The sequence below is a fragment of the Oryzias melastigma genome, linkage group LG7, assembly GCF_002922805.2.
Source record: "Oryzias melastigma strain HK-1 linkage group LG7, ASM292280v2, whole genome shotgun sequence".
Classification (NCBI taxonomy): Eukaryota; Metazoa; Chordata; class Actinopteri; order Beloniformes; family Adrianichthyidae; genus Oryzias; species Oryzias melastigma.
This window is the reverse complement of record NC_050518.1, coordinates 17,611,178-17,631,610: the sequence shown is the minus strand read 5'-3', so window position 1 is coordinate 17,631,610 and position 20,433 is coordinate 17,611,178. Positions and strand designations below refer to the sequence as shown.

General features: G+C 41.4%; 3 protein-coding genes across 3 annotated transcripts in view; 2 read left to right on the top strand and 1 right to left on the bottom strand.

Annotated features, from left to right (window-relative positions):
• Positions 1 to 1,095: 1,095 nt before the first annotated feature.
• Positions 1,096 to 13,422, top strand: si:ch211-197l9.2 (protein SOGA1). The gene is made up of 9 exons (XM_024292196.2): positions 1,096 to 1,871; positions 3,878 to 4,102; positions 4,622 to 4,780; positions 7,839 to 7,910; positions 8,003 to 8,986; positions 9,049 to 9,138; positions 10,089 to 10,138; positions 10,215 to 11,322; positions 12,575 to 13,422. The coding sequence occupies exons 1-9, from the start codon at positions 1,275 to 1,277 to the stop codon at positions 12,728 to 12,730; spliced, it is 3,441 nt and encodes a 1,146-aa protein (XP_024147964.1). The 5' UTR covers positions 1,096 to 1,274; the 3' UTR covers positions 12,731 to 13,422.
• Positions 13,423 to 14,344: 922 nt separating this feature from the next.
• On the top strand, positions 14,345 to 16,296 carry LOC112159143. The gene is made up of 2 exons (XM_024293036.2): positions 14,345 to 14,589; positions 15,068 to 16,296. The coding sequence occupies exons 1-2, from the start codon at positions 14,444 to 14,446 to the stop codon at positions 15,354 to 15,356; spliced, it is 435 nt and encodes a 144-aa protein (XP_024148804.1). The 5' UTR covers positions 14,345 to 14,443; the 3' UTR covers positions 15,357 to 16,296.
• Positions 16,297 to 16,775: 479 nt separating this feature from the next.
• dnmt3ba (DNA (cytosine-5-)-methyltransferase 3 beta, duplicate a) overlaps positions 16,776 to 20,433 on the bottom strand; it is a 20,115-nt gene continuing 16,457 nt past the window's right edge. Inside the window, exons 19-26 of the mRNA XM_024293035.2 lie at positions 20,067 to 20,151; positions 19,844 to 19,989; positions 19,677 to 19,767; positions 19,456 to 19,604; positions 19,299 to 19,384; positions 19,148 to 19,217; positions 18,951 to 19,069; positions 16,776 to 17,465 (exon numbers count right to left, since the gene is read on the bottom strand). Of these exons, the coding sequence (XP_024148803.1) occupies positions 17,315 to 17,465; positions 18,951 to 19,069; positions 19,148 to 19,217; positions 19,299 to 19,384; positions 19,456 to 19,604; positions 19,677 to 19,767; positions 19,844 to 19,989; positions 20,067 to 20,151 (897 nt within the window). The 3' untranslated portion in view covers positions 16,776 to 17,314. The remainder of the gene's footprint in view (positions 17,466 to 18,950; positions 19,070 to 19,147; positions 19,218 to 19,298; positions 19,385 to 19,455; positions 19,605 to 19,676; positions 19,768 to 19,843; positions 19,990 to 20,066; positions 20,152 to 20,433) is intronic.

Sequence of the window (20,433 nt, the reverse complement as noted above, 5' to 3'; positions counted from 1 at the left end):
AAATCCAATAAAGTAGAATTTCTGAGCTTCTAAAGGCCAATAAAACGTCCGGATCTGTGGTGAATCACGCAGCTCAAATGTTTTTAGGACTAAACTAAGACATGAATCACTGAGTGACTCACTGATGACCTGCTTCACTTCACTGCTGGATGCTGCTTGGTAAATCTTATTGTGGTTTCCCTTTTGGTACAATTTAACATTCTTGAAAGTTTTGTGTTGTTTGGTTTTCACAATGTCAACACAATGTCTCACAATAAACACATTTATAATATGATTTATCTATTTATAATATTCGCTAAATTTAATGCTTTAATTTTCTTTTTTATTATTTTCAAGAAGGCGTATTACTGTTACCTTTTTATGTCATCCTGACATTGATGTTGACTTACTTGATTTTATTAATTTATTTATGAACTTTTTTTTTTAAAAACAAATAAATAAATAAATAATGTGGTTCAGAAAAAACAGATAGAATAAATATTGAGTCTGCTTCAGTGCAGCTTTAAGGACAAACCCACAAGGTGGCAGCTTCACACAGGAATAGTGCTTCAGGAGAACTAAACCATAGAAGAAAAAATGGATTTTATTTTATCTAAATGCATAAAAAAGAAGTTTTCTCAATGTTTTCTCAATGTTTTTAAAGTGTTTTTTTTTTGCAATTTTATCAATGATTTTACATAAAACAAGTGATTGAATCAAAAGTTTATTATTTTATTGATAAATTACTTCTTATCAAAATGTGTCAAATTTCGAAGTTGTTGCACACCAGCTACTATCTGGTGTGTAATGGTTACTATCTGGTGCACACTAGTTACTATCTGGTGTGCAACAGTTACTATCTGATGTGCAAGAGAAACCAAAATCGTTTTTTTCTTACTTTTTACTTTGATGTCCCTTTAGGGGATCCGTATCAAATAAATTGTTGAATAAGTGAATAAAAAAATAAGCAAAATAATAATGTACAGACTTCTTAAAAGCTGGACAAACTAGTTTGTGTTTGGTGTGTAGATGCTCTATAATAAAAGTTTTAACCTAACTCCTAAAACTACAGTAAGTCTTTTTTGTTATTTATTTATTTAGGAAAACAAGCCCCAAAAGACCAAATATGGATTTCAGTCACCGGAAGTCGGTTGGTGCTGCGCTGATCTGAGAGCTGTGGAGAACTTCAGTGTTGGGGATCAGAGCTGCTGGGCGGACCTGCGCAGCAGATGAATAAATCACTCTGATGTGGAGTTGAAAAAGACAATCCTGGAGCAGAGCGGGTCAAACACGCCATGACTAAGGACGGGGACAGGAGCGCAAAGTCTGCGCTCAGCAGCCAGAAGCAGCCAAAGACGCACAAGCAGGTCCTGGTTCAGAGGAAGAAGAGGAACGAGCCGTCATCCGCAGATGCAGAAAGATGCTCTTCAGTGAAGAACTTTCCTACAAATCAGCGGGAGGCTTCAGTGGTCACGAAAGCAGCGGGGAGAGCGTCTCCAAACGTCGCGCCCTGCGCGCAGAGAAAGCTGTCTGACGCCAGCAACGCCTCCGAGGACCTGAGCAAGGACTCCGGCTGCGCGTCTGGGAAAGTTTCCTGCTCGGACAGCAGCTCGGAGATCTCTGACTGCACCTCGGAGGATAACAAGCGCGCCTCTCCGAGCAGCGATAACGACTTAAGCTGGATCGACGGCGGGGCTTATGAGACACCGGGCACTCTGCACGACGAGGCGAGCGCGCCGAGAGGAGTCTGCGCGCTCCGGCTGGATGCTGCCGGAGGAGACCTCCGCTTGGTCACCTCGGCGGGGGCGATCATGGATCTGATGATGGGGGAAACCACCGACCACCTCATGAGGGAGGTGGACGACTTGAGGTCGGAGAATGAGTATTTGAAAGTAAGTTTTTTCCCTAAAATATTGTAAAGTTATGGAAAAATCAGACCCTGACCTGAAAGGATTTTAATAGACAAATTCGTGATATATTTTAAAATCTTTATTCAGGCTCATTAACATCAGGAAATTGGTTTATAATACAATAATTTGTATTGATATTTTAAAAATTAAGAAGGATATTCAGAAATGTAATTAGGAACAACATGTGTAAAAAGATCTCACTGAAATAAATCACACCAAAGGAGATTAAATCAAATGTTGCACAGATTATATGGGGAAGCATGCAAACCTAATAATTCATTATATAATGCAGGATAAAAACAGAGATTTATATGATGAATTATAACAAGAATGGACATAAAAAGGTATTTATTCACATTGAAGAACATGGATTCTGAGCTCCATGAAGGAGCTTTAACTTATGTGACTCTGAAAGACATTAAATCAAACATGTGAATCATTTGTTCTGTTAAAAGTTAGCAATTTTCTAAAGTAAAACCACTTTGACCACAAGTCAGGGGTCTGCAAACATTAACACCTAAAGAGCCGTTCTGGTTGATTATAGGAGCCACTAAATCTTTAGAAAAATACGAAACTTGTGTTATTGCATTCAATTTGATAAATATAAATTCATGTTTCAGTTTTATTTTTTGGCAAAAATAAAACATTAAGGGAAAATGTAACTTTAAAAAAAGTATGAAATAGTTTATAACTTTTGACAGAGGTGATGGCTTTCTTTCAAAATAAAAGACTTCCTGTGCCACACAGGTTCATTTTAAATGTAGCAATAGTTGAGTCAGTAGTGATGAAAGATAATTACAAAAGTTTATTTTACCAGTTGTATCTCAAACAGAAATTCATAAATCTAACAAACAGGATTGAAATCTAACTAGAAAAGTGGCATTACCTGCGATAACATTTGTGTGAATGCTTTTTGTTGAATGTGGTCGTTAAATAAATTTACTTTAATTGCTGAACAAAGTTTTGATACCAATATTACATTGGTTTTAAAATACGAATTTGAAGAATTTCTTGAAAAAAATCTCAAAAATTGCGTAAAATCTGAGTGTGATTGAGTTTTTACGTGCCAAAAAACAAAAGGAAAGAAGCAGGAGAATCCTTAATGTGGGAATCCTGTAAAACACGTGTCAAAGTCAAGGCCCGAGGGCCGGATCCGGCCCCCGGGTTATTATGTCCGGCCCTCCAGATCATTTTATTTTATTGCTATTAATGGCCCAATGTTAGCTTATATTTTAATGGAGAGTAATATATTGAAAGTTATTTAAGGTTTAAGTTGATTTGTTCTGGAATAAAATTCCTGCTTTTTTATCCATAGTTACGTTTTTAACGTTTTAAAAATTTCGCTTTAGAGTGTTCAATAAATGTTTATCCTATTTGGCCCGTGACCTAATTTCCTGAAGTGCATGATGGTGCTTGAAAGTCAGTCAAAATGTTTGAATCAGACTTTTTTTTACTTTTTATTTTAAGTTTAAACCAATTTTTGAAAACAAAACAAATCATTTCAGCCTCTTGACAAACAAAATATCATTACTACATTTAATACGCAAATATGTTGTGTATTTATACATATATTTAACAAAAGATGAAGGACAAAAAAGGACAAAGACCGTTACTTTGACTTATGATGTGTACCGTCATTCAAGTGTTTGTGAATGAGTTAAAGGAACTTTGTGTTACTTTATTTTTTACTTTTTAAAGATCAAAACCTTTGACTTTCTTTAACCAGAAAGCCACAACAGAACAGTAAAAGAGCTGCAGGTTGGAGACCTCTGATCTAAGTAGATCTGTGTGGACTGTAAATGTGATTACTCTCTTCGTTATCTGCTCAGATTCCAACAATTAGGTTAATTTCAACTTCTAAGAATCCGGCTTGTCTCATAGAAAGGGATTCTGTGTCCCAAAGCTGGTGCAATTACCCCATTAGGTGTAAAGAAAAGTCAGTGACGTTTGGTTTGCAGAATTCCATGATCTTGTTCTTTTTTTCTCAGGATGAGGTGGAGGAGCTTCGCTGTGAGATGCTGGAGATGCGAGACATGTTCCAGGAGGAGGAGGTGTACCAGCTGCAGGAACTGCGGCTGCAGCTGGAGCAGGCCAACAAGACCTGTCGCATCCTGCAGTACCGCCTCCGCAAAGCCGAGCGCCGCAGCATCCGGGTGGCGCAGACCGGGCTGGTGGACGGGGAGCTGGTCAGGAGCCTGGAGCACGACATAAAAGTCTGTAATCTGAAACTCACCAGAAACCAGTCAAACGTTCTCCTATGGAGACGTGAGCAGCACAAAACGCCTCAGTGTTACTCTCATTATGGCCCGTCTGGCTCTCATACAAGAGACCATTGATTATAGAGTGATTCATGGTAGTCGCTGAGCTTTAAAAGACTCCCTGCTGTTAGTCAGCACACGCACACACATGTTTTTTGTCCCTCTGTAGTGGAGCATGTGCTGTGAGTCGTTCCTTGCTGGAACAAAACAGCATCAGAAACCTGAAGATTCAGGCCTTGTTGGTGCAGCCTGCCGTGACTCAGCCTGGCGTTCATGTTCTCGTGGTGTAGGATTCCCGGCAGCCTCCCCATCTCTGCCCTCCATCCGCACATGCGGTGAATTCCTGTCACAAGAATTTGCTTGTAAACTCAGCCAGCGCCAGTCAAACCAAAACTGCTGTGAAGAATCTCATCAGTGGAGTCGGCGTCTCTTTCCCCCACTGGAGCTCTAACCGGGTTCTTCCTCCGTCTGCAGGTTTCAAAGAGCGTGTCCTTCCGGCTCTACAACGAGCTGGAGGCGGTGCAGAAGAAAAATGCTCAGCTGGAGTGGGAGAACGAGGCGCTGAGGGAGAAGACGCAGGAGCTGGACGTGGCCAATCAGGTCTTACAATCCGAGGTGGAGAAAGCCAGAGAGGTGAATGTCGATGATAAGAACTGATCTGTTGCCATTCTGTCCTTAACGCCTGGTTCAGAGAGTCTAGAGCTCACACTGATTGGCTCAACGCTTTTAAGTCTTTGAGAACTTTTAAATGAAGCACAACCAGTTTTTCAAGTATTTATTCTTTCATTAAGGATGAAAAAGCAGCTGATTCCTCATTAAACCCAATATTCACATACTATAATACTTCCCTCATCATGTTCTACCAATAGATTCCAACTCCTCATTAACCCAGTAAAAAAAAAAAAAAATCTTGCGTTTGATCTAATCGGAACCGGAAAACAAAACTGTGCAAAACTGTAAAATGAATTAACTAAGTAGGAGAGGGATGATATGAGTTCGCTTCTTCTCACTCCTTTTCAAGCAATCAATCAAACTTTACAGAGTTTAGTTAATAATCACTATATCTAATACATCAAATGTGACATAAGTGGGTCTTGTTTTTGTTTGTTTTCTATTTTCTAATCAATGCATTTCATTATTTCTTTAATGAATTTGAAATATTTTTGCTTTGTCTTGTTCTTTTCACAATCAATGCTTGAATAAACCAATAAATCAATCAAATCAATCAACCAAGTATTTACACACTATAATACTTCCCTCACCGAGCTTTTTCAAGTAAATTCTTGCTCCTCATTAAGCCCAAGATTTACACATTATGATAGTTACTTCACCGTGCTTTAGAAATAGATTTTTTGTAAATGCAGCGTTTGTCCTTTTCAAAAACAAAAAGACTTATTTTAAATAGAAAACTATATGAGTAAAACATCATTTTTTTGTTTGTTTCATGCTGCACGGTGGCGGAGTGGTTAGCGTTCTCCTCTCACAGCGAGAAGGCCTCAGATGGAGCTTTTCTATGTGAAGTGTCCATGTTCTGAGAGTGTCTGGTTTCCTCCCACAGTCCAAAAACATGCTTCATAGGTTGATTCATTCCCTCAAATTGTCCGTAGGTGTGACTATGTGGGTGTGTGATTATACACTGGCAACCCTGTGACCCCAAAAGATATAAAACGAGTAAAGAAAATAAATGTTTTTTTTTTATTTTTGTCCCTTTTAGGGAGCTTTAGATCACATTCAAGTCAATAAAAAACTGTAAATCTTTCTATTTAAGTTGCCCTAAGCTAAAATGTACGTTTTTTAAATGTCACCATAAAATATCTTTCACAGAAAATGAGAAACAATTATGAATGAGACAAGAAAAAGTTAAATTTATGATTTTACTTGGAGTTTTGTTCCTCTAGGATATGTTTTTAGAAAGAAAAAAATCAAATAAGATAAGAAAATTAAAAATATATAATAAATGATATATAATAAAGACATTTTTGCACAGAATAAAGTGGATAAATCAACTAAATCTGTCCAGAAATTCAATCTAATCCAAAACAAAAATGTAACCCAGCCCGGTCAAACCTCCCGGCTCTGGTCAGGCATCCTCCTCTCATTACCCACAGCTGCACCCATCCTGCCAGCTGTCCCTCTCCTCCCTGTGTCCCCCCAATGTCAGGAGACACACGACCCTGCAGCCGGTGGCTGATATCAGAGGAGGGGCTGGGCCGGCAGCTGCCTGGTGCCGGAGCCGGGCTGAAGCAGCCTGGTATGCTGAGTTCTGAACTCCTGGCACAGCTGAGCTCAGCGGACAGAAAAAAAAAGGCAGAGAGGGTGCAAGAGATTACCAAAATAGACTCTCTCTCTCTTTTTCTGCTTGCATTAAGCTCAGCTAAATCTGGATCAGCTCGTATTATGGCTTTAGGAAAGAAAAGAGTGGATACACTAACCTACAACCACCAGCGAGCGTGCTTTCATCACACCCGACACAAAGACTTATCTCTCAAACTCCTTTTATTCCTCCTTCATTCACCTCGGAGAAGCCCGGCGCCTTCAGCAGACACGTTTTTAGTTTTATCCGGGCTTCTGCGCTTTGGTTTGATCTGAGTCTGGCCCACCCCAGTGAGACAGCTGCCAGTTCCTTTGATCCCAACAGGGAAATCCACTTAGATTACCTAATCCAGGAGCACAAAACACAGTAGATAAAAATGTGTTGGAGAAGGAGCATTTGGTGCTGCTGTTTGAAGTCAAAATCATGTGCTGGGATCTCAGGTGATTGTAGAACTGCGAGCTCCAGAGCAGCAAGGAAATCCGCTTGAACACCAGTGAAAAGACAAAAGAATTAACACCATTTTCTCCACTTGGCATACATCACATGTCAGGTCAGATGATAGTCTTTCTGCTGAGCCCTCACACCCACTAACACTGAAGTCTCTGCACTCCTTGTGCTTTCACCTTTTCAGGCAGACTATAAAGGTTTCTATTTTTACCGCACAGACAGGCTGACTTGTGTTTAAGAGGGAAAACGGCTTCACGAAAGAGGCTTACGTTCTCTCGTGCTCAGGCTGATCGACTGAGGGCACTAGAAAGAGGTGAAAGAAAGTAAATACTACTTATTGTTATTTGATGGTTAGGGAAATAAGACAAAAAACTTGTTGACTTTTTTTTAAATATTCACCTTACAACTCAATATTTACATCAACAGGGTTTGGGGTTCTTCTGCAGGAGTGATTGTGGGATACATACATTCTAAAAAACTGCATTTGTTGCTAAAAATGCACCCCAGGACACTTAAGATGTCAAAACATCAGAGAGAATTTAAAAGTTTAGAAATTTGCTAAATTAAGAAATGAAGCTCAAAAGGCAAAAAGCGTTGAAAGAAAGATAAAAAGTAAAAAAGGTCAATATAGATTATACTTACACAAATCTCCATTCAGTTCAAAATTAATGAAAAAAAATATTTTTTAGAAAATAAAATTCTGGGCACTATCTGTGAGCAACAGTTGATATCTGGTGTGTACCAGATAGTAACCAGAATTTTTTTTTTTTTTTAGAAAAACTAAATTCTGGTCAGTGACTTGTGAGTACTAGATAGTATCCACATTGTATCTGGTGTTCACCAGTTATTAACTGTTGTGAACCAGATAGTAACCAGAAAAAAAAAACATTTTAGAAAAACTAAATTTTTTTTTTTTTTTTTTTTTTGCAGCCTTCTTTGAAAAAGAGGACTACAAAGTCACCAGGCAGTAAAGCAGAAAGGAGGCTTTCCCAGCAGATGGAGGTTTGACACGTCTCATCATTTCTAAAAACGGCTGCACCTGTGACAAACTCTTCTCACTTCTGACCCATCATCGCTCTGTCTGTTTGCTAAAGGAGGACAGCGCCGATCTGAAGTGCCAGCTCTACTTTGCCAAAGAGGAGTTGGCTCTCATGTGCAAGAAGCTCACCAAGCTGGTGTCTGAGAGCGAGGCCGCGCGGGAGGAGCTGGCCAAATACCAGTCTGGGTTCAGCGGCGCCGAAGCGGCCCAGTCGCCCGAAGGCAGACAGAACTGCGCCTTAGCCCGGGAGGCAGAGGTCAAAGTTCACCTGAAACTGGTGGAGGAGGAGGCCATGCTTTTGAGCCGGCGCATCGTTGAGCTGGAGGTGGAGAACCGAGGGCTGCGAGCCGAAATGAGTAACCTCAGAGAGAAGGTGGAAGGAGGAGGAGGAGGAGGAGGGGAGGAGGAAGATGTTCTGGTGGACAATCGGTCGATGAATGTGCAGCTGAAGGACGGAGAGGATAGTCCGCGTGAGTCAGAAGAAGGAAAAGGAGGTCATGTGACCCGAGAAGGTCCCGTAGGTGGTGACTCTAACAGTCAGGAGAAGAACCTTGAAGAAAGGCTGAAAGGGATAACAGTGAAGGATCACGAGACTCTGGTCGCTCTCAGAGATCACTCCTGCATTTTGACGTCAGTCATTCAGCTCCTGAAGACTCCTCTGAGAAACGGCCACTGCTCTCCTCCCTCCTCCCCGCTGGACCTGAGCTCCAACGGCAAGTTTCAGGGCCCTTTGAATGACGCTCTGGAGCTGCTGCAGAGCATGCTGGGAGCTTTTACCAGGAGGATGAAGAAGCTCCTGGGAGAACAAGAGGAGTACAAAAGCTGCGCTCACAAAGATGGAGGTGCCGGCGAGTCCGCCGCTTTCTCCTTTGCAGAAAGCATCAAAGACTCGCAGATGAAGGAGCTGTGTACCGCGGAGGAGGAGCGGGACGCAAGGCAGGAGGAAGAAAAGGATCCAAAGATGCGACTGTCGCTGCAGATCCTCTGGATCCTCCATCAGTGGTGGAACTTTAAAGGACCCAGTCTGGAGGGAAAAGAGGTACTCCAGAGGGAATCCACAAGTCAAAAGTTTGCATGTTTTTAAAACTTTTCTCCCCTCAGGGTAGAGACCGAGCGCTGCCGGTGCTTCTCGGGCTGCTGCAGGACCTCAGTGCAGAGCTTCAAGGCGGCTGCAAGGGGCAGAAAGCTGAGGTGAGCTTTTGCCTCCAGGCTGCCCCCCCGCTCCACTGTGTCTTAGCGGGAAGCCCCGCTGATGATCTCCCTCCTTGGCCACAACTCCTGAGATCCGAGCAGGGGGGGGGTCACGAGACGACTCGTGCCAGCGAATTTAGGCTAATCTCCCGTGGAGGGAGCAGCCAAACGGGACAGGCGTGCTCCAAACCCTTTGCACGAAGTCCCAGTTTGCCCTCCACGGCACAGACCCAACATTTGGAAAGTCGTGATTTAATGCATGATTCTCGATTCTGTTCTGAGCAGAAACTCTAATCACATTCAGCTTTTAGCAGCGATAATGACCTCCACAGGGCGGCCGAGCGACCAGCAGCTTTAGGGGTGGATTATGAGTGTTTGCATTTTAAAGTCTAATTCATAGTCAGTGATTACCCTGGATTACACCAAAAATATCAAATAAAAACACTTTTTTTGGCTAAATTTAGTTTTTATGTCCAAGTGTTTAATCCAACTTTAGTGAAGTATTTAACCCTCTAACTGCCTGCTCGACCAAATGGTGGAGAACATTTAGAAAACATGTTTTAAAAATATTCATGATGTGTATTTCTCCCCAAGGTACGGAGTCTCTAAAGGGACAAAATAAATGGAAGTTAAAAAAAATTGGAAAAAAATGAAGTTTAAAAAAAAAACTATTAACTTACGGATGTGCGACAGATAGTAATTGGTGTGCACCAGTTAGTATTTATTTTTTGGATTTTTTTTTACTTCAATTTTTAGAAAAATATTCTCTTTTAGTTACTATCTGGTGCACACTGGATAATAGTTTACTTTACTTTTTTTTTAAATTCAATGTCTCCTTAGGGGCTCCATACCAAGGCGATAAGCAGCAGAAAAATACCTTTTTTGTGATTTTGTTTTTTTGTGTCGTTAAAGTGTTAAATGTGACAGCTCATGTCTCTTCTCTCTCCCAGCGCTCCATCTCTAATGTTGTTCCTGATGGAGGACACACAGAACTTCTCAGGTTAGTCTTTTTTCTTAAACACGTGATTGAATTTAAGAGGATTTCAGAAAATTTTCATCTCCTTTTTCTTCTGCAGAAACCTGAAAGGAGAGCGACCGAGGCGGCTGTTTCCTCCACGCGGCTCCAGCAGGAAGAACTGGTGCTACTTGAGCCAGGAGGCCGCCCAGATGGACAGAGAAGACCCCGTGAAGACCTGGGACCATCTCATCATGCCGCTCAGCTTCCCTGATCTCAACCTTCAGCAGGCGTCTGCCAGGAGGAGCCACACTGCCCCGGAGAAGTCCGGCGTCCGCATTTACTACAGCCCCCCCTCTGCCCGGAGAGTCCATTTGAATCAGCTGAAGAGCCTGAGTGCAGACGGAGGGTCGGTGGACACCTCCTCTCCTTGGTTCACGCCGCCCACCTCCATGACTCAGATCTGTCTGGGTTCCTCCGCAAACCTGAGCGACGACATGAAGGAGATGACGGCCGGCTGGAGGCAGGCGGTTCGAGGCGGCTCGCAGAGGAGAGGGAGGGCGGCGGGCCGCGGCGTGGACGTGGCCTGCTGCGGCACCCAGACCCAAACGGAGCCGCAGATGGTCAGCGTCGGTCAGCAGACAGATGGGACTCAGGGACCGGCGGTGAGGAGCAGTCCGTCCAGAGTCCCGGGATCCTCGCTGCTTTCAGCCCGACCTCAGCACATATCCGCCTCTATGGATGGGATAGCTGGCCGGGGGGAGAGGTCCAGAACCTCCTCCCCGAAGCTCTACCGCAGACACTCCTCCCTCCCCCTCTCCACCAGCCTGACCTCCACTCCAAAAGATCAAACTCTGTGGAGTTTGTCGCGCCAAAACCACTCTGGCCTGAGACCCGGCCCAGGGCAGAACAGCGGCATCAAGCCACCCAGCAGGTCTGCAGGCGCCAACCGGTGTGGCCTGGTGACAGAGTTCCTGCGCAGGGTGAGCGGCCGGGCGGACAAAGCTGCCCCGGGGTCGGGGCAGAAGGGGAAGGGGGGCCCCAAGAACCTGGAGCGCGTTCCGCCCAGACCGCAGGCCGCAGCGCTGCACAGGAACGACAGCGTGACCCGGATAGTCAACCAGAGGTTCATGAAGCAGAGAGAGGAGAGCGGCAGAGCTCAGGGGGAGGAGAAGGGAAGCGGGCCGAGCCAGAGATCCAGACACAGCAGCAGCACCGTCACCCCAGAGGTGAGCGGCAGAACTCCACGTCTGGTCAACGATCGCTTCATCTGAGTCCAAATGAGCTGCAGAGGTCCAAACAGAACAAAAAAATCTTTCAGCAACATAATTGTTTTGATTTTTAAATATTTTTAATCTGTAAAAAAATAGCATCTGTACAGAAACAGGAGGATATCTGAAGCTACAACATGAAAGCTAAACATCTGATAAAACACTTTTACATTTTTGAGTATTTATTTATTAAAATTATTGTGAATAAGAACGCGTTTGTTCAAAGAAAGTACGTTGGACGGGGCACAAACTCTCTGCTCTGAGCTCTCAACAATGGGGAGGGGAAGGGTGGTGGGGTTGCTCTGTGCCAACAGTTCCACCTACAACAAATTTCTAATGGACTTCTGCCCCTCTGCAGAAACTATGTCCTAGGAAACAACATAGTTTTTTATTTAGGCTAAAAATGACTTGATTTTAATTAAAGGATCACTGGAACCGCTTTTAAAAATAAATCAAACGTTGATTGGAAAGAGATTTTAACCGTAAAGTTAAGACTACTTGTTATTTTTTAGCTAACTGTAAATTTGTTTCATTTTTAGGATTTTATTTATATGTTTGTTGAAGACTCTTGGCCAAATTTTAATCAAAAAAAATTCAAGGAACTTCCTAACTAAATAAAGGTTCAATAAAAAAAATTAAAATATATTTTTGTCTTTTTAAACAAGCATGTTTGATAAGAATGTGGACTTTTGAGTGTTTACTTTACACAAGAGAATTCAGATCTATTGTGAAATAATAAATCCATCTCAGCATCACAATCACTTCAGGTTTCTACAAAACACTAAATCCTCATCATTGTTTTCCAAAAAATATTTATGTACAAAATAAAAAAAAAAAACTTAATTCATTATAACTTATTAACAGTTTTCTGTAATAACAGATGCCTTGCATTAAAGTTTGACGTTAATCTTCCAAAAACATTTTGTCTTGGTGCAAACGCATTCCCCTTAGAAAAAACATTGTATTCCATTGGAAGATTTCCTTTAAATGAGCATAAAAATATTCAAATTGGTTAAGAAAAATAGACTCACCAAGAACTCTTATTTTAAGAAAAAAAATATTTCTTAAACTAAGATTAGTTTGCTCTAAAAAACTTTATTGTTTTCTTACAAAACAGAAATTCGACTTTTTTTTTCTTGAAAACCCTCTCAAGATCCAGTTTTGCAGTGAGATTGTCCACATGCTCTCATGCTGTTCTCCTGTTGACCAGGAAGGAAACTACGACTGCAGCTCCAGCAGCACGCTGACCTTCTGCTTCGCCCGTCCGTCCCGCTGCAGTCAGAGACCAACATCCGCCCCAGGAAAGCTCTACAAACACAAATACTCACTGCCCGCAAGAGCAGCCGCTGACTCCAGCTTTGGCTGAAAGGAGAAAGTGGACGAAACCTCCAGCTGAGAAGGTTCTGACTGATGGAGGTGTGATTGGTGCGATCACATTTTACACACTAGTGTCATCTTTTTTGAAAATCCTTTTGTATCTTCTCATTAAGTTTTATAGAGAATAAAAGCTGTGTTTTACTCAATAAAGTTTGGTGCTCTAAATGTCCACGTTTGGTCTTCACAGTTGTAGTTTCTACCTTTTCCATGACAAAGAAACTTGTTTACTTTTCGTTTGCGCTCTCCTCCAGGACGTGACCTGCAGGGCTCCTGCATCACGTGCTCCAAAAAGAAGGAGTAATGGATTAGTTGGTAATAGGATGAGATTTTCTCCTTTGTCAGGAACATAAGCTCATTCCCCACCTTCGAAAGAAAGAAAGAAGTCCATAAGGATGCTTTTTTTTTTTTTAAATTCAGGCCTCAGGTTTTGTGAGAGCGGATCAGCTGAAGAACAATCCCTTCCTCCACTCAGCAGCTGGTCCTCGGTGGTCAAGGACAGACCAGGCTGAAGTCCACAATCACACGGGGTCACATTTCTGCTCACAACATGTGCTTCACCTCTACTGTTACAGACAAAACACTCGTCGTCATTGGCGACCTCCCCGTCTGCAGCTCAGAATAACACAAACTCAAGTTTTTCTTAGCTTATTCTGTTTTTTTTTAATGCAGTTATAGGTTGAATTATACCACAAATTTCCTTTATTTAATTTTTTAACTGTGTATGGATTCAACATTGCAAGCTTTCCCTGACCTGTCCTTCTGCTAAAACTGAGAGCTTAACATATAAATGTGGGAGGAAATTCACCTGTCAAGGTGCATCTGAATCAGCAAATTCAGCAAAAATAAAAGCAGTGCACAAAATGTATAAATGTGTACCAACGTTATGGTGTTTGGTATGATTTATTCAGAGTAGTAACTTTTTTTTACATAAACGGTAAAAAAAAATCTAATAAAATAAACCCGTGTTATAAGTCAGATTCTATTACAATATAAAGCTGCAAAGAAAATATACAAAATATATTCAGAAAAGTATTACAAAAAATCTAAAAAAAACGTACACAACAAAACTACTAATTAAAAAGTATGATGGTGCTACTCTCATTTTATGAATTGACTTAATTATATTATTAGTATTTTTGCGTAGCAGAAAATAATGTCAAATAAAGAATAAATAGCCTAAAAAAAGATTTTATCCAAATTGTGGTCAAACCACAAAGTACTAAAATTTGCAAAACAAAATTGGATCACATTTAACAATTTATTCTATAAATAAATAAATAAATCAGAGATTATTTATCATAGTATTTTAAATGGACGGGTGTGCTTTTGAGTTTTATTGTACCTCAGAGAATTTTACAGAGGAAGAAATGTTCTATTTTCTGGACTCCATGTGATACAATTCTGCATAAAAAGAAAATATATAAAAACTGATTATTTTATTATACCAAACAACAAATAGATCATACGATTTTGATTTAATACAGCCCGATAATGTATGATGATACAAATTCACCTTTGTGGGTTCATCGTCTTGCAGTACCGAGCTTGTCCTGATGAGGCGCTGTAGTTTCCGCCCTGCAGTTTCGTCGGTCGCGGAGCGTCTTGTGTTGCTCTCGTTGTACCAAACAAAGAAATAACCGGAAGTGCTCGTGTTCAGCAGAAGATGGTTCTGTAAAACATTAAAAAAAAATCCTGTGTAAACATGGATTCCGTGTTCTCACGCTTTGAATCTTATAACTTTGAGTCAGATCCGCGTTTTGTGGACGGAATAAAGACTCTGAAGAAAACCACCGACAAAAGTGGAGAAGAAAACCAGCTGCTCGACCTGAAACTCTTCTTTTATAACAGGTAGCTAGCTAGTCATGATTGTGGGAGTCCAAGCATTTTTATTATTTGTTTATTCAAATAAAAAAGGAAACTACATTAAAACATCTGCTTATTCTCCAATGACATTGTTAGTTCCCCAGTTAGTTCAGATTATTTCAATCTGATTCTTCTGGTTAGAAATACTCTTTTTTATCTTTTCCATACAAAAAAATGAAAGGGAATAGAAAAAAGAAAACTTGTTTCTTTTATTTTTACTTTTGTCATTTGCACATTGGAAATAAATAAATTAAGGGGAAAAAATCCTCAGAATTCCAGCTCACGTTATAGAAACCATGTAAAGCAAATATCATTTTTTTCCTCTATATCTTCAATAATGAAAATAAAAATTAAAATTATTGTTTTTTTTATTGGCACAAAAAATAAAATAAAATCTCTTCATATCAAAATGGGAAGTTTCTGGGATTAAAATGTTCTTTTTGCTTCTCTTTTCTGTCACAAGGTTTGTTGAGCCAATAGACCGAAGCAGCTACAGGAGGTGGAGTTCTGCTCCTCATCCTCCATCGACCATCACCCCCGAGCACAAAGACCAGACCGGCCTCCAGAGTGAAGACCAAACCAGAGGAGCGTGCGTCGCCTCACAGCTGTCCTTCGCTGAGGTGATGCGGTTGGTTCAGGAGGGAAAGGAAGTTCCAGGAGTCACAAAAGTGGACGTTCACGCCAGCAATCAGAGCCCCACCCCTTCTCAAATGGAGCGGCGGCAAAAGCCCTGGGAAACCGCGCCGTCTTAGATTACTTTCCTCTCTAGCACTAGATTTTCGTATTAAAAGGAAAAGAAAAAAAAAATGAATTGTTTTGGGAAAATTAAAATCTTTGATAAGCAGGTCAGGAAAAAAACGTAAAGCCTCGTCAGACAGGAAGTCAGAATTAATGCTGTCAAACTGGAATAAATCAACAAAAACACTCAACACTTTTTATGGTGAATCCCACATTTTATTTATTTTGTTTTTCATGTTTGTGCTCCCCGTTAAAAATCGGCATCCATTATTTACTTACATCACTTCTGGGAGCAAAAAAAGACACACATGAGCGATGCAAAACGCCACAAAACAGTTCCAATAGAGGCATGTAAGCAAAAAACAACAACAACAAACAAACAAGTAAATGTAGATTTAGCACCTCAAAGTACAGCATCACAGTGAAACAATGCACAGACACTGGAACATGCACGTTCTTACACACAGGAAACAGAGTAACGGCTTATGAAGCAGCTCTGCTGTCATTTTATTCTGAAAGGAGACACAAAAAGATCGTCCAGAATGATTTCCACACGTTTCTAAAAATCCTGAAGGTTAAATAAAAAAGTATCTGTCTAAAAACAGTTCACAGACACGTAAAAGATGGTAACAGCAACCTCATTACTGCAAACTCAAGTTAACACTCATCACACATGAAAGATTCCTGATTTCTGCTGATGTTTTCATGATTTTTATGAAACAGAAGATATTTTTCTGTTGTTTGGAATGTATCTGTTTTATGAAATGATAAATCAATGGTTAAAAATAGTATTAGTCCTGATTAAAATGTGACTTTTCTGGTTTAACAGCTCAGCTAACATGATTTTTTTAACACTGATTTTTGATGATTGTAAAAGCAAAATCCAAATTTATGATTAAAAAAACAACAATCTACAATCACAGTCTGCATGACAACCTACACAGAAATGATTTTTAAATGAAAATGGTCACTTTAAAGGCAATTAATACCAGATTTTGCACATATTTTAGTCTGGGAATGTCCAACAAAACATTCTACTGACTGCTACAACATGTTTTTTAAATTGCATTTTCTGGGTACAAATTATTTTAAAAAAGGAGAAAAAAATCTTAAACCCAGCTGGTTTAAAGACTGTCAAATGTATCAATGCTAATAATATTCCAAAATAAGGTCTGTTTGCAATAATTCAACATTTTTCTGTCTTCTATAAAAACGTATCAAATGTGAGCACCAATGCTGAAGGTTTGAGTCATAAAAAGGGTTAAAAATGTTTTAAAAAGTGATCGGTAGAAATAATTAAAAGAGTAAAAAACTTTCAAATTTATCACAGCTGGTGATCCAGTCATGAAGACGACTGGATCCGGCACCAAAAGATCTGAAAGGTTCGGAAACGGCATCAGAATAAAAATATCAATTACAAAAAAAATGTAAACTTTTTTTTTTTTTTATCTTTTTCATAAATATTAAAAAAGTGTGACTGCAGAACCGGAGGAATCTGCCTGCGCTGAGGTAGAGAGTGAGGCCTGTGTCACCAAGGGAATTCTGGGAGTTTTAAACCCTTCAGATTTACCCACAATTCCATTAAATTCCAGATCTGAGACTCCGCCCTGCATCAGCTCTCGTTACTGAGGGCTGGCACTTTACTTAAAATAAAAAACCAAGATGGAGGGATACTTGGTCCTTCTTCCCTCCACCGCCAGCGGAAACTTGAGGCCACGTTCAGTTTTTCAGCAGGTTTTGGTCTGATCCCTTCTTACTTTGAACCCCTCCCACAAATAAAACGCTGGTGATTGAGGATCATTGAGAGCTGCCAAATCCAAGAAATATGAACCCAAAAATATTATATCTGGAATTACTAATCTGTTTTTGCTCACGGAAAAAGAATCTTAAATCTCTGTCCTGCAAATTAAAAGAAGCCAAATGATGCTTTTGTAAGAAAAGCTCGGCGCCGCCGCTGGAGTTTGCGCGACCATCACACGCGCTCCTCACATTCGTAGTAATCCTTCAGCGGAGCCAGCAGGTGGCGGATGACGGGGACGCTCCAGGAGCGCCCCAACACCCTCTGCCTTTGCATCCGGCTCATGTTGTTCACATCCGTGTAGTGTTTGGGGAATCCAAAGATCCTGCAGAAAAAAATGAAGAATGAGGAGGAGGAGCATCAAATACTGTAAACGTCTTTTCAAAATATCAAAACAAGAGCAGGATTTTCTACTTATGAGAAACAAAAATGTCCTTTTTGTTTCCATCACTCGTGAACAAGACCCCAAGATATTTAAACTTCTCCACCTGAGGCAGGAGCTCTCCACCCACAGAGAGAGGACAAACTACCTTTCTCTGGTCAGGAATCATGGCCTCAGACTTAGCGGTGCTAACCCTCATCCCAGCTGCTATACATTTGGCTGTAACCCGCTCCAATACATGCTGGAGGTCCTGGCTCTATTATGTCAACAGAACAACCTCATCTGCAAAGCAGAGAGGAAATCCAAAACCAGATCCTCTCTGGGCCCTATCTGTTTATGAAGACTATAAACAGAACCGGGGATGAAGGGCAGCCCTGCCGGAGTCCAACATGTACCAGGAACAGGTCTGACTTACTGCCGGTTATGTGAACCAAGCTTCTGCTCCGGTCATACAGAGACCAGACAGCCCTCAGTAAGGCTCCCCGGACCCCGTACTCCTGGAGGACCCACCACAGGACACCACGGGGAACGTGGTTGAACGCCTTCTCCAAATCCACAAAACACATACAGACTGGATGAGCAAACTCCCACGAATCCTCCAGCACCCTGAAGAGGGTGTAGAGCTGGTCCACTGTTCCAGGACGGAAACCGGACTGTAGTTCCTGGATCTGAGGTTCTACTACGGCAGAGGGTCTGCAACCTGACACTGCGGAGCTACGTGTGTCTCTGTGACCTCTCCATCATGGCTCTCACGATTAAAGAAAATAAAAATGATTTTCTATTTTAAATTAAAATAGTGGGGCAGCTTCATCAACAGATTTCAACAGGTTTTTGAGAGACGTGTACCAGCAAATTTCAGTCAGAGATGAGTGCACAGTCAGAGGGTACATCAGATTAAAGGACAGATTTCCTATTGTTGAAAAATGTAAGGATTTTAAGTGTTCCTCATGGTCTAAAGTATTTGTCACTTAATTCTGATTTATGAATTTCAGGCTGAGATGCACCATAGATGGTGAAATAAAATGTTCATTTTTTTTGCTGCTGACATGACATTACCCACATTTACTGCATTGAAATGATCAAATAAAGTGCAGGATGTCTTATTCTGAAAGGATGTCATTCATTCAGAAGTTATAAACTATTTCATTTTCTTTTTTAATTAAGAAAAAAAGCAAATATTCTCTATGTTTATGCTTTAGTTATGCCAAAAAAGTATATTTATCATATTAGCTGAAATAGCATAGAAAACAAATGCTAGCGTCTTGGATTGTAGTTGGTAAGAATGCGACATGAATGTCTCTTTAAGTGTTGAAGGTTGCAGACTCCAAGACTATGTTACAAACTCTCCTCTTGATCCTGTGATCAGTCATCTTTTTTTTCATAATAAAGGTCTTTCAATCTGAAGAAGTTCTACAAACGTGAACGTACAGCTCCATTTCCGTGCACCACAGGGAGTCATCCTTGCCGTTCATGGTGACGGGGAGCTGGCCTATCTTCCCCTGCCACATGCAGTTGGTCTTGGTTGTGATGGTGCGGACTTTGTCGAACTGCAGGGAGAGGAGACCGTTCAGCAAAGAGAGAATTCAAGCCTTCTGAGTGAACGTGATGATCAGAAATGTTCTTACTCTCGCCACACGTCCGATTTCCAAACAGTCCTGCAGCTTGACTTTGTCGTCCAGAGATGTGGTGACAGGTCTGCAAGAAAACACGGGAGACGGGGTTGACCTTGGATTCTTTAGCCGGAGCATCAGCGGATGATTGTGTTGAGGAACGTACCTGCTCATGCCGGGAAGGTTGCCCCAGAAGTAGCGTGCTCTGTGAGCGGGACTGACGTGAATGGCGTCGATTAGAACCGGATTACACTAGAAAAAATAAAAAAAAACATAACTATCAACACGTCCTTAAGACTGACAGGAAACAAAAAGATTCTCACCTCGAGAAACCTGCAGATATCCGTTTTGTCCCGCGCATTCATGTGGACCACGTTCTCGAACAGCCAGAAGAACGGACGGTTGTCCTCCTCTCTCGGCCTCAGCAGGTTCAGAATGCGATAGAACTCAAAGAAGAGTCTACCGGTGCCCTCTGCAGGAGGTCAAGCAGACGAGCTCAAGCCAACTGCATTTCTGAACACCCTCCGAGACAGAAGGAGCTTACCGTAGAGTCCTTTCCGGTTGGGGTTGACCGTTGCCAGGTCGTTGCACGGACTGCCTCCAATCAGGAGGTCGAAGGGACCCCATTCTGCCAGCTGGAACACAGTTTGAGAGGATGATGTTAAAAGCTCCAGCCTGGCATCAGAGTCTTTCTCTGCAGCGTGAGCTCACATGTTTCCTCGTAATGGTGCGGACGTCGTTAACGTATTCGATCTTCCCCTCGTGCTTGATCATCCCCACCGCGATGGAGTCGTCACAGATCTCAGAGGCGATGTACCTCTCCACCTTGCAGCCCAAACCTTTCAGCACCAGATACCCTGAGGAATTAAAGTCGTTAGATAAAAATGAACGACTCCAATAGACGCATCTTCACTGTTTGGATCCATGAACATACCTGTCGCTATACCATCAAAAAGAGAGAGCACCTTGAGGGGTCTGCGCTCAGCGGCGGGGATGGAGGGGTAAACTCTGTGCGGCTCCTGGGAGACACAAAAAAAAAAACTTTTAAAACTTTTTCCAGAGTAAAAGTGCTGAGCTTTATTCTTCAGACCACAGATACGCTTTTTTCTGCATATTGATCCTGTTAGGACAGGGGTCAGCAACCTTTAACAGTAAAAGAGCCATTTGGGTTTGTTTTCTACTGATCGAAACCTAGAAGGAGCCATATAGTCTTACTTTAGCCCTAAGAAATTTAGATTTGTATTCATGACCATCTTTTAGTTTTTTTTTTTAAATAAATAAATTATGTCTATTTTTTGGCA

Bases quoted from the DNA above. Each gene is read 5' to 3' on its own strand.
- si:ch211-197l9.2 (XM_024292196.2), top strand. From the start codon at position 1,275: ATGACTAAGGACGGGGACAGGAGCGCAAAGTCTGCGCTCAGCAGCCAG. The intron at 7,911-8,002 runs GTTTGACACGTC...TGTTTGCTAAAG, and splicing joins GGCTTTCCCAGCAGATGGAG to GAGGACAGCGCCGATCTGAA. The intron at 8,987-9,048 runs GTACTCCAGAGG...TTCTCCCCTCAG, and splicing joins CCAGTCTGGAGGGAAAAGAG to GGTAGAGACCGAGCGCTGCC.
- LOC112159143 (XM_024293036.2), top strand. From the start codon at position 14,444: ATGGATTCCGTGTTCTCACGCTTTGAATCTTATAACTTTGAGTCAGAT. The intron at 14,590-15,067 runs GTAGCTAGCTAG...TTCTGTCACAAG, and splicing joins AAACTCTTCTTTTATAACAG to GTTTGTTGAGCCAATAGACC.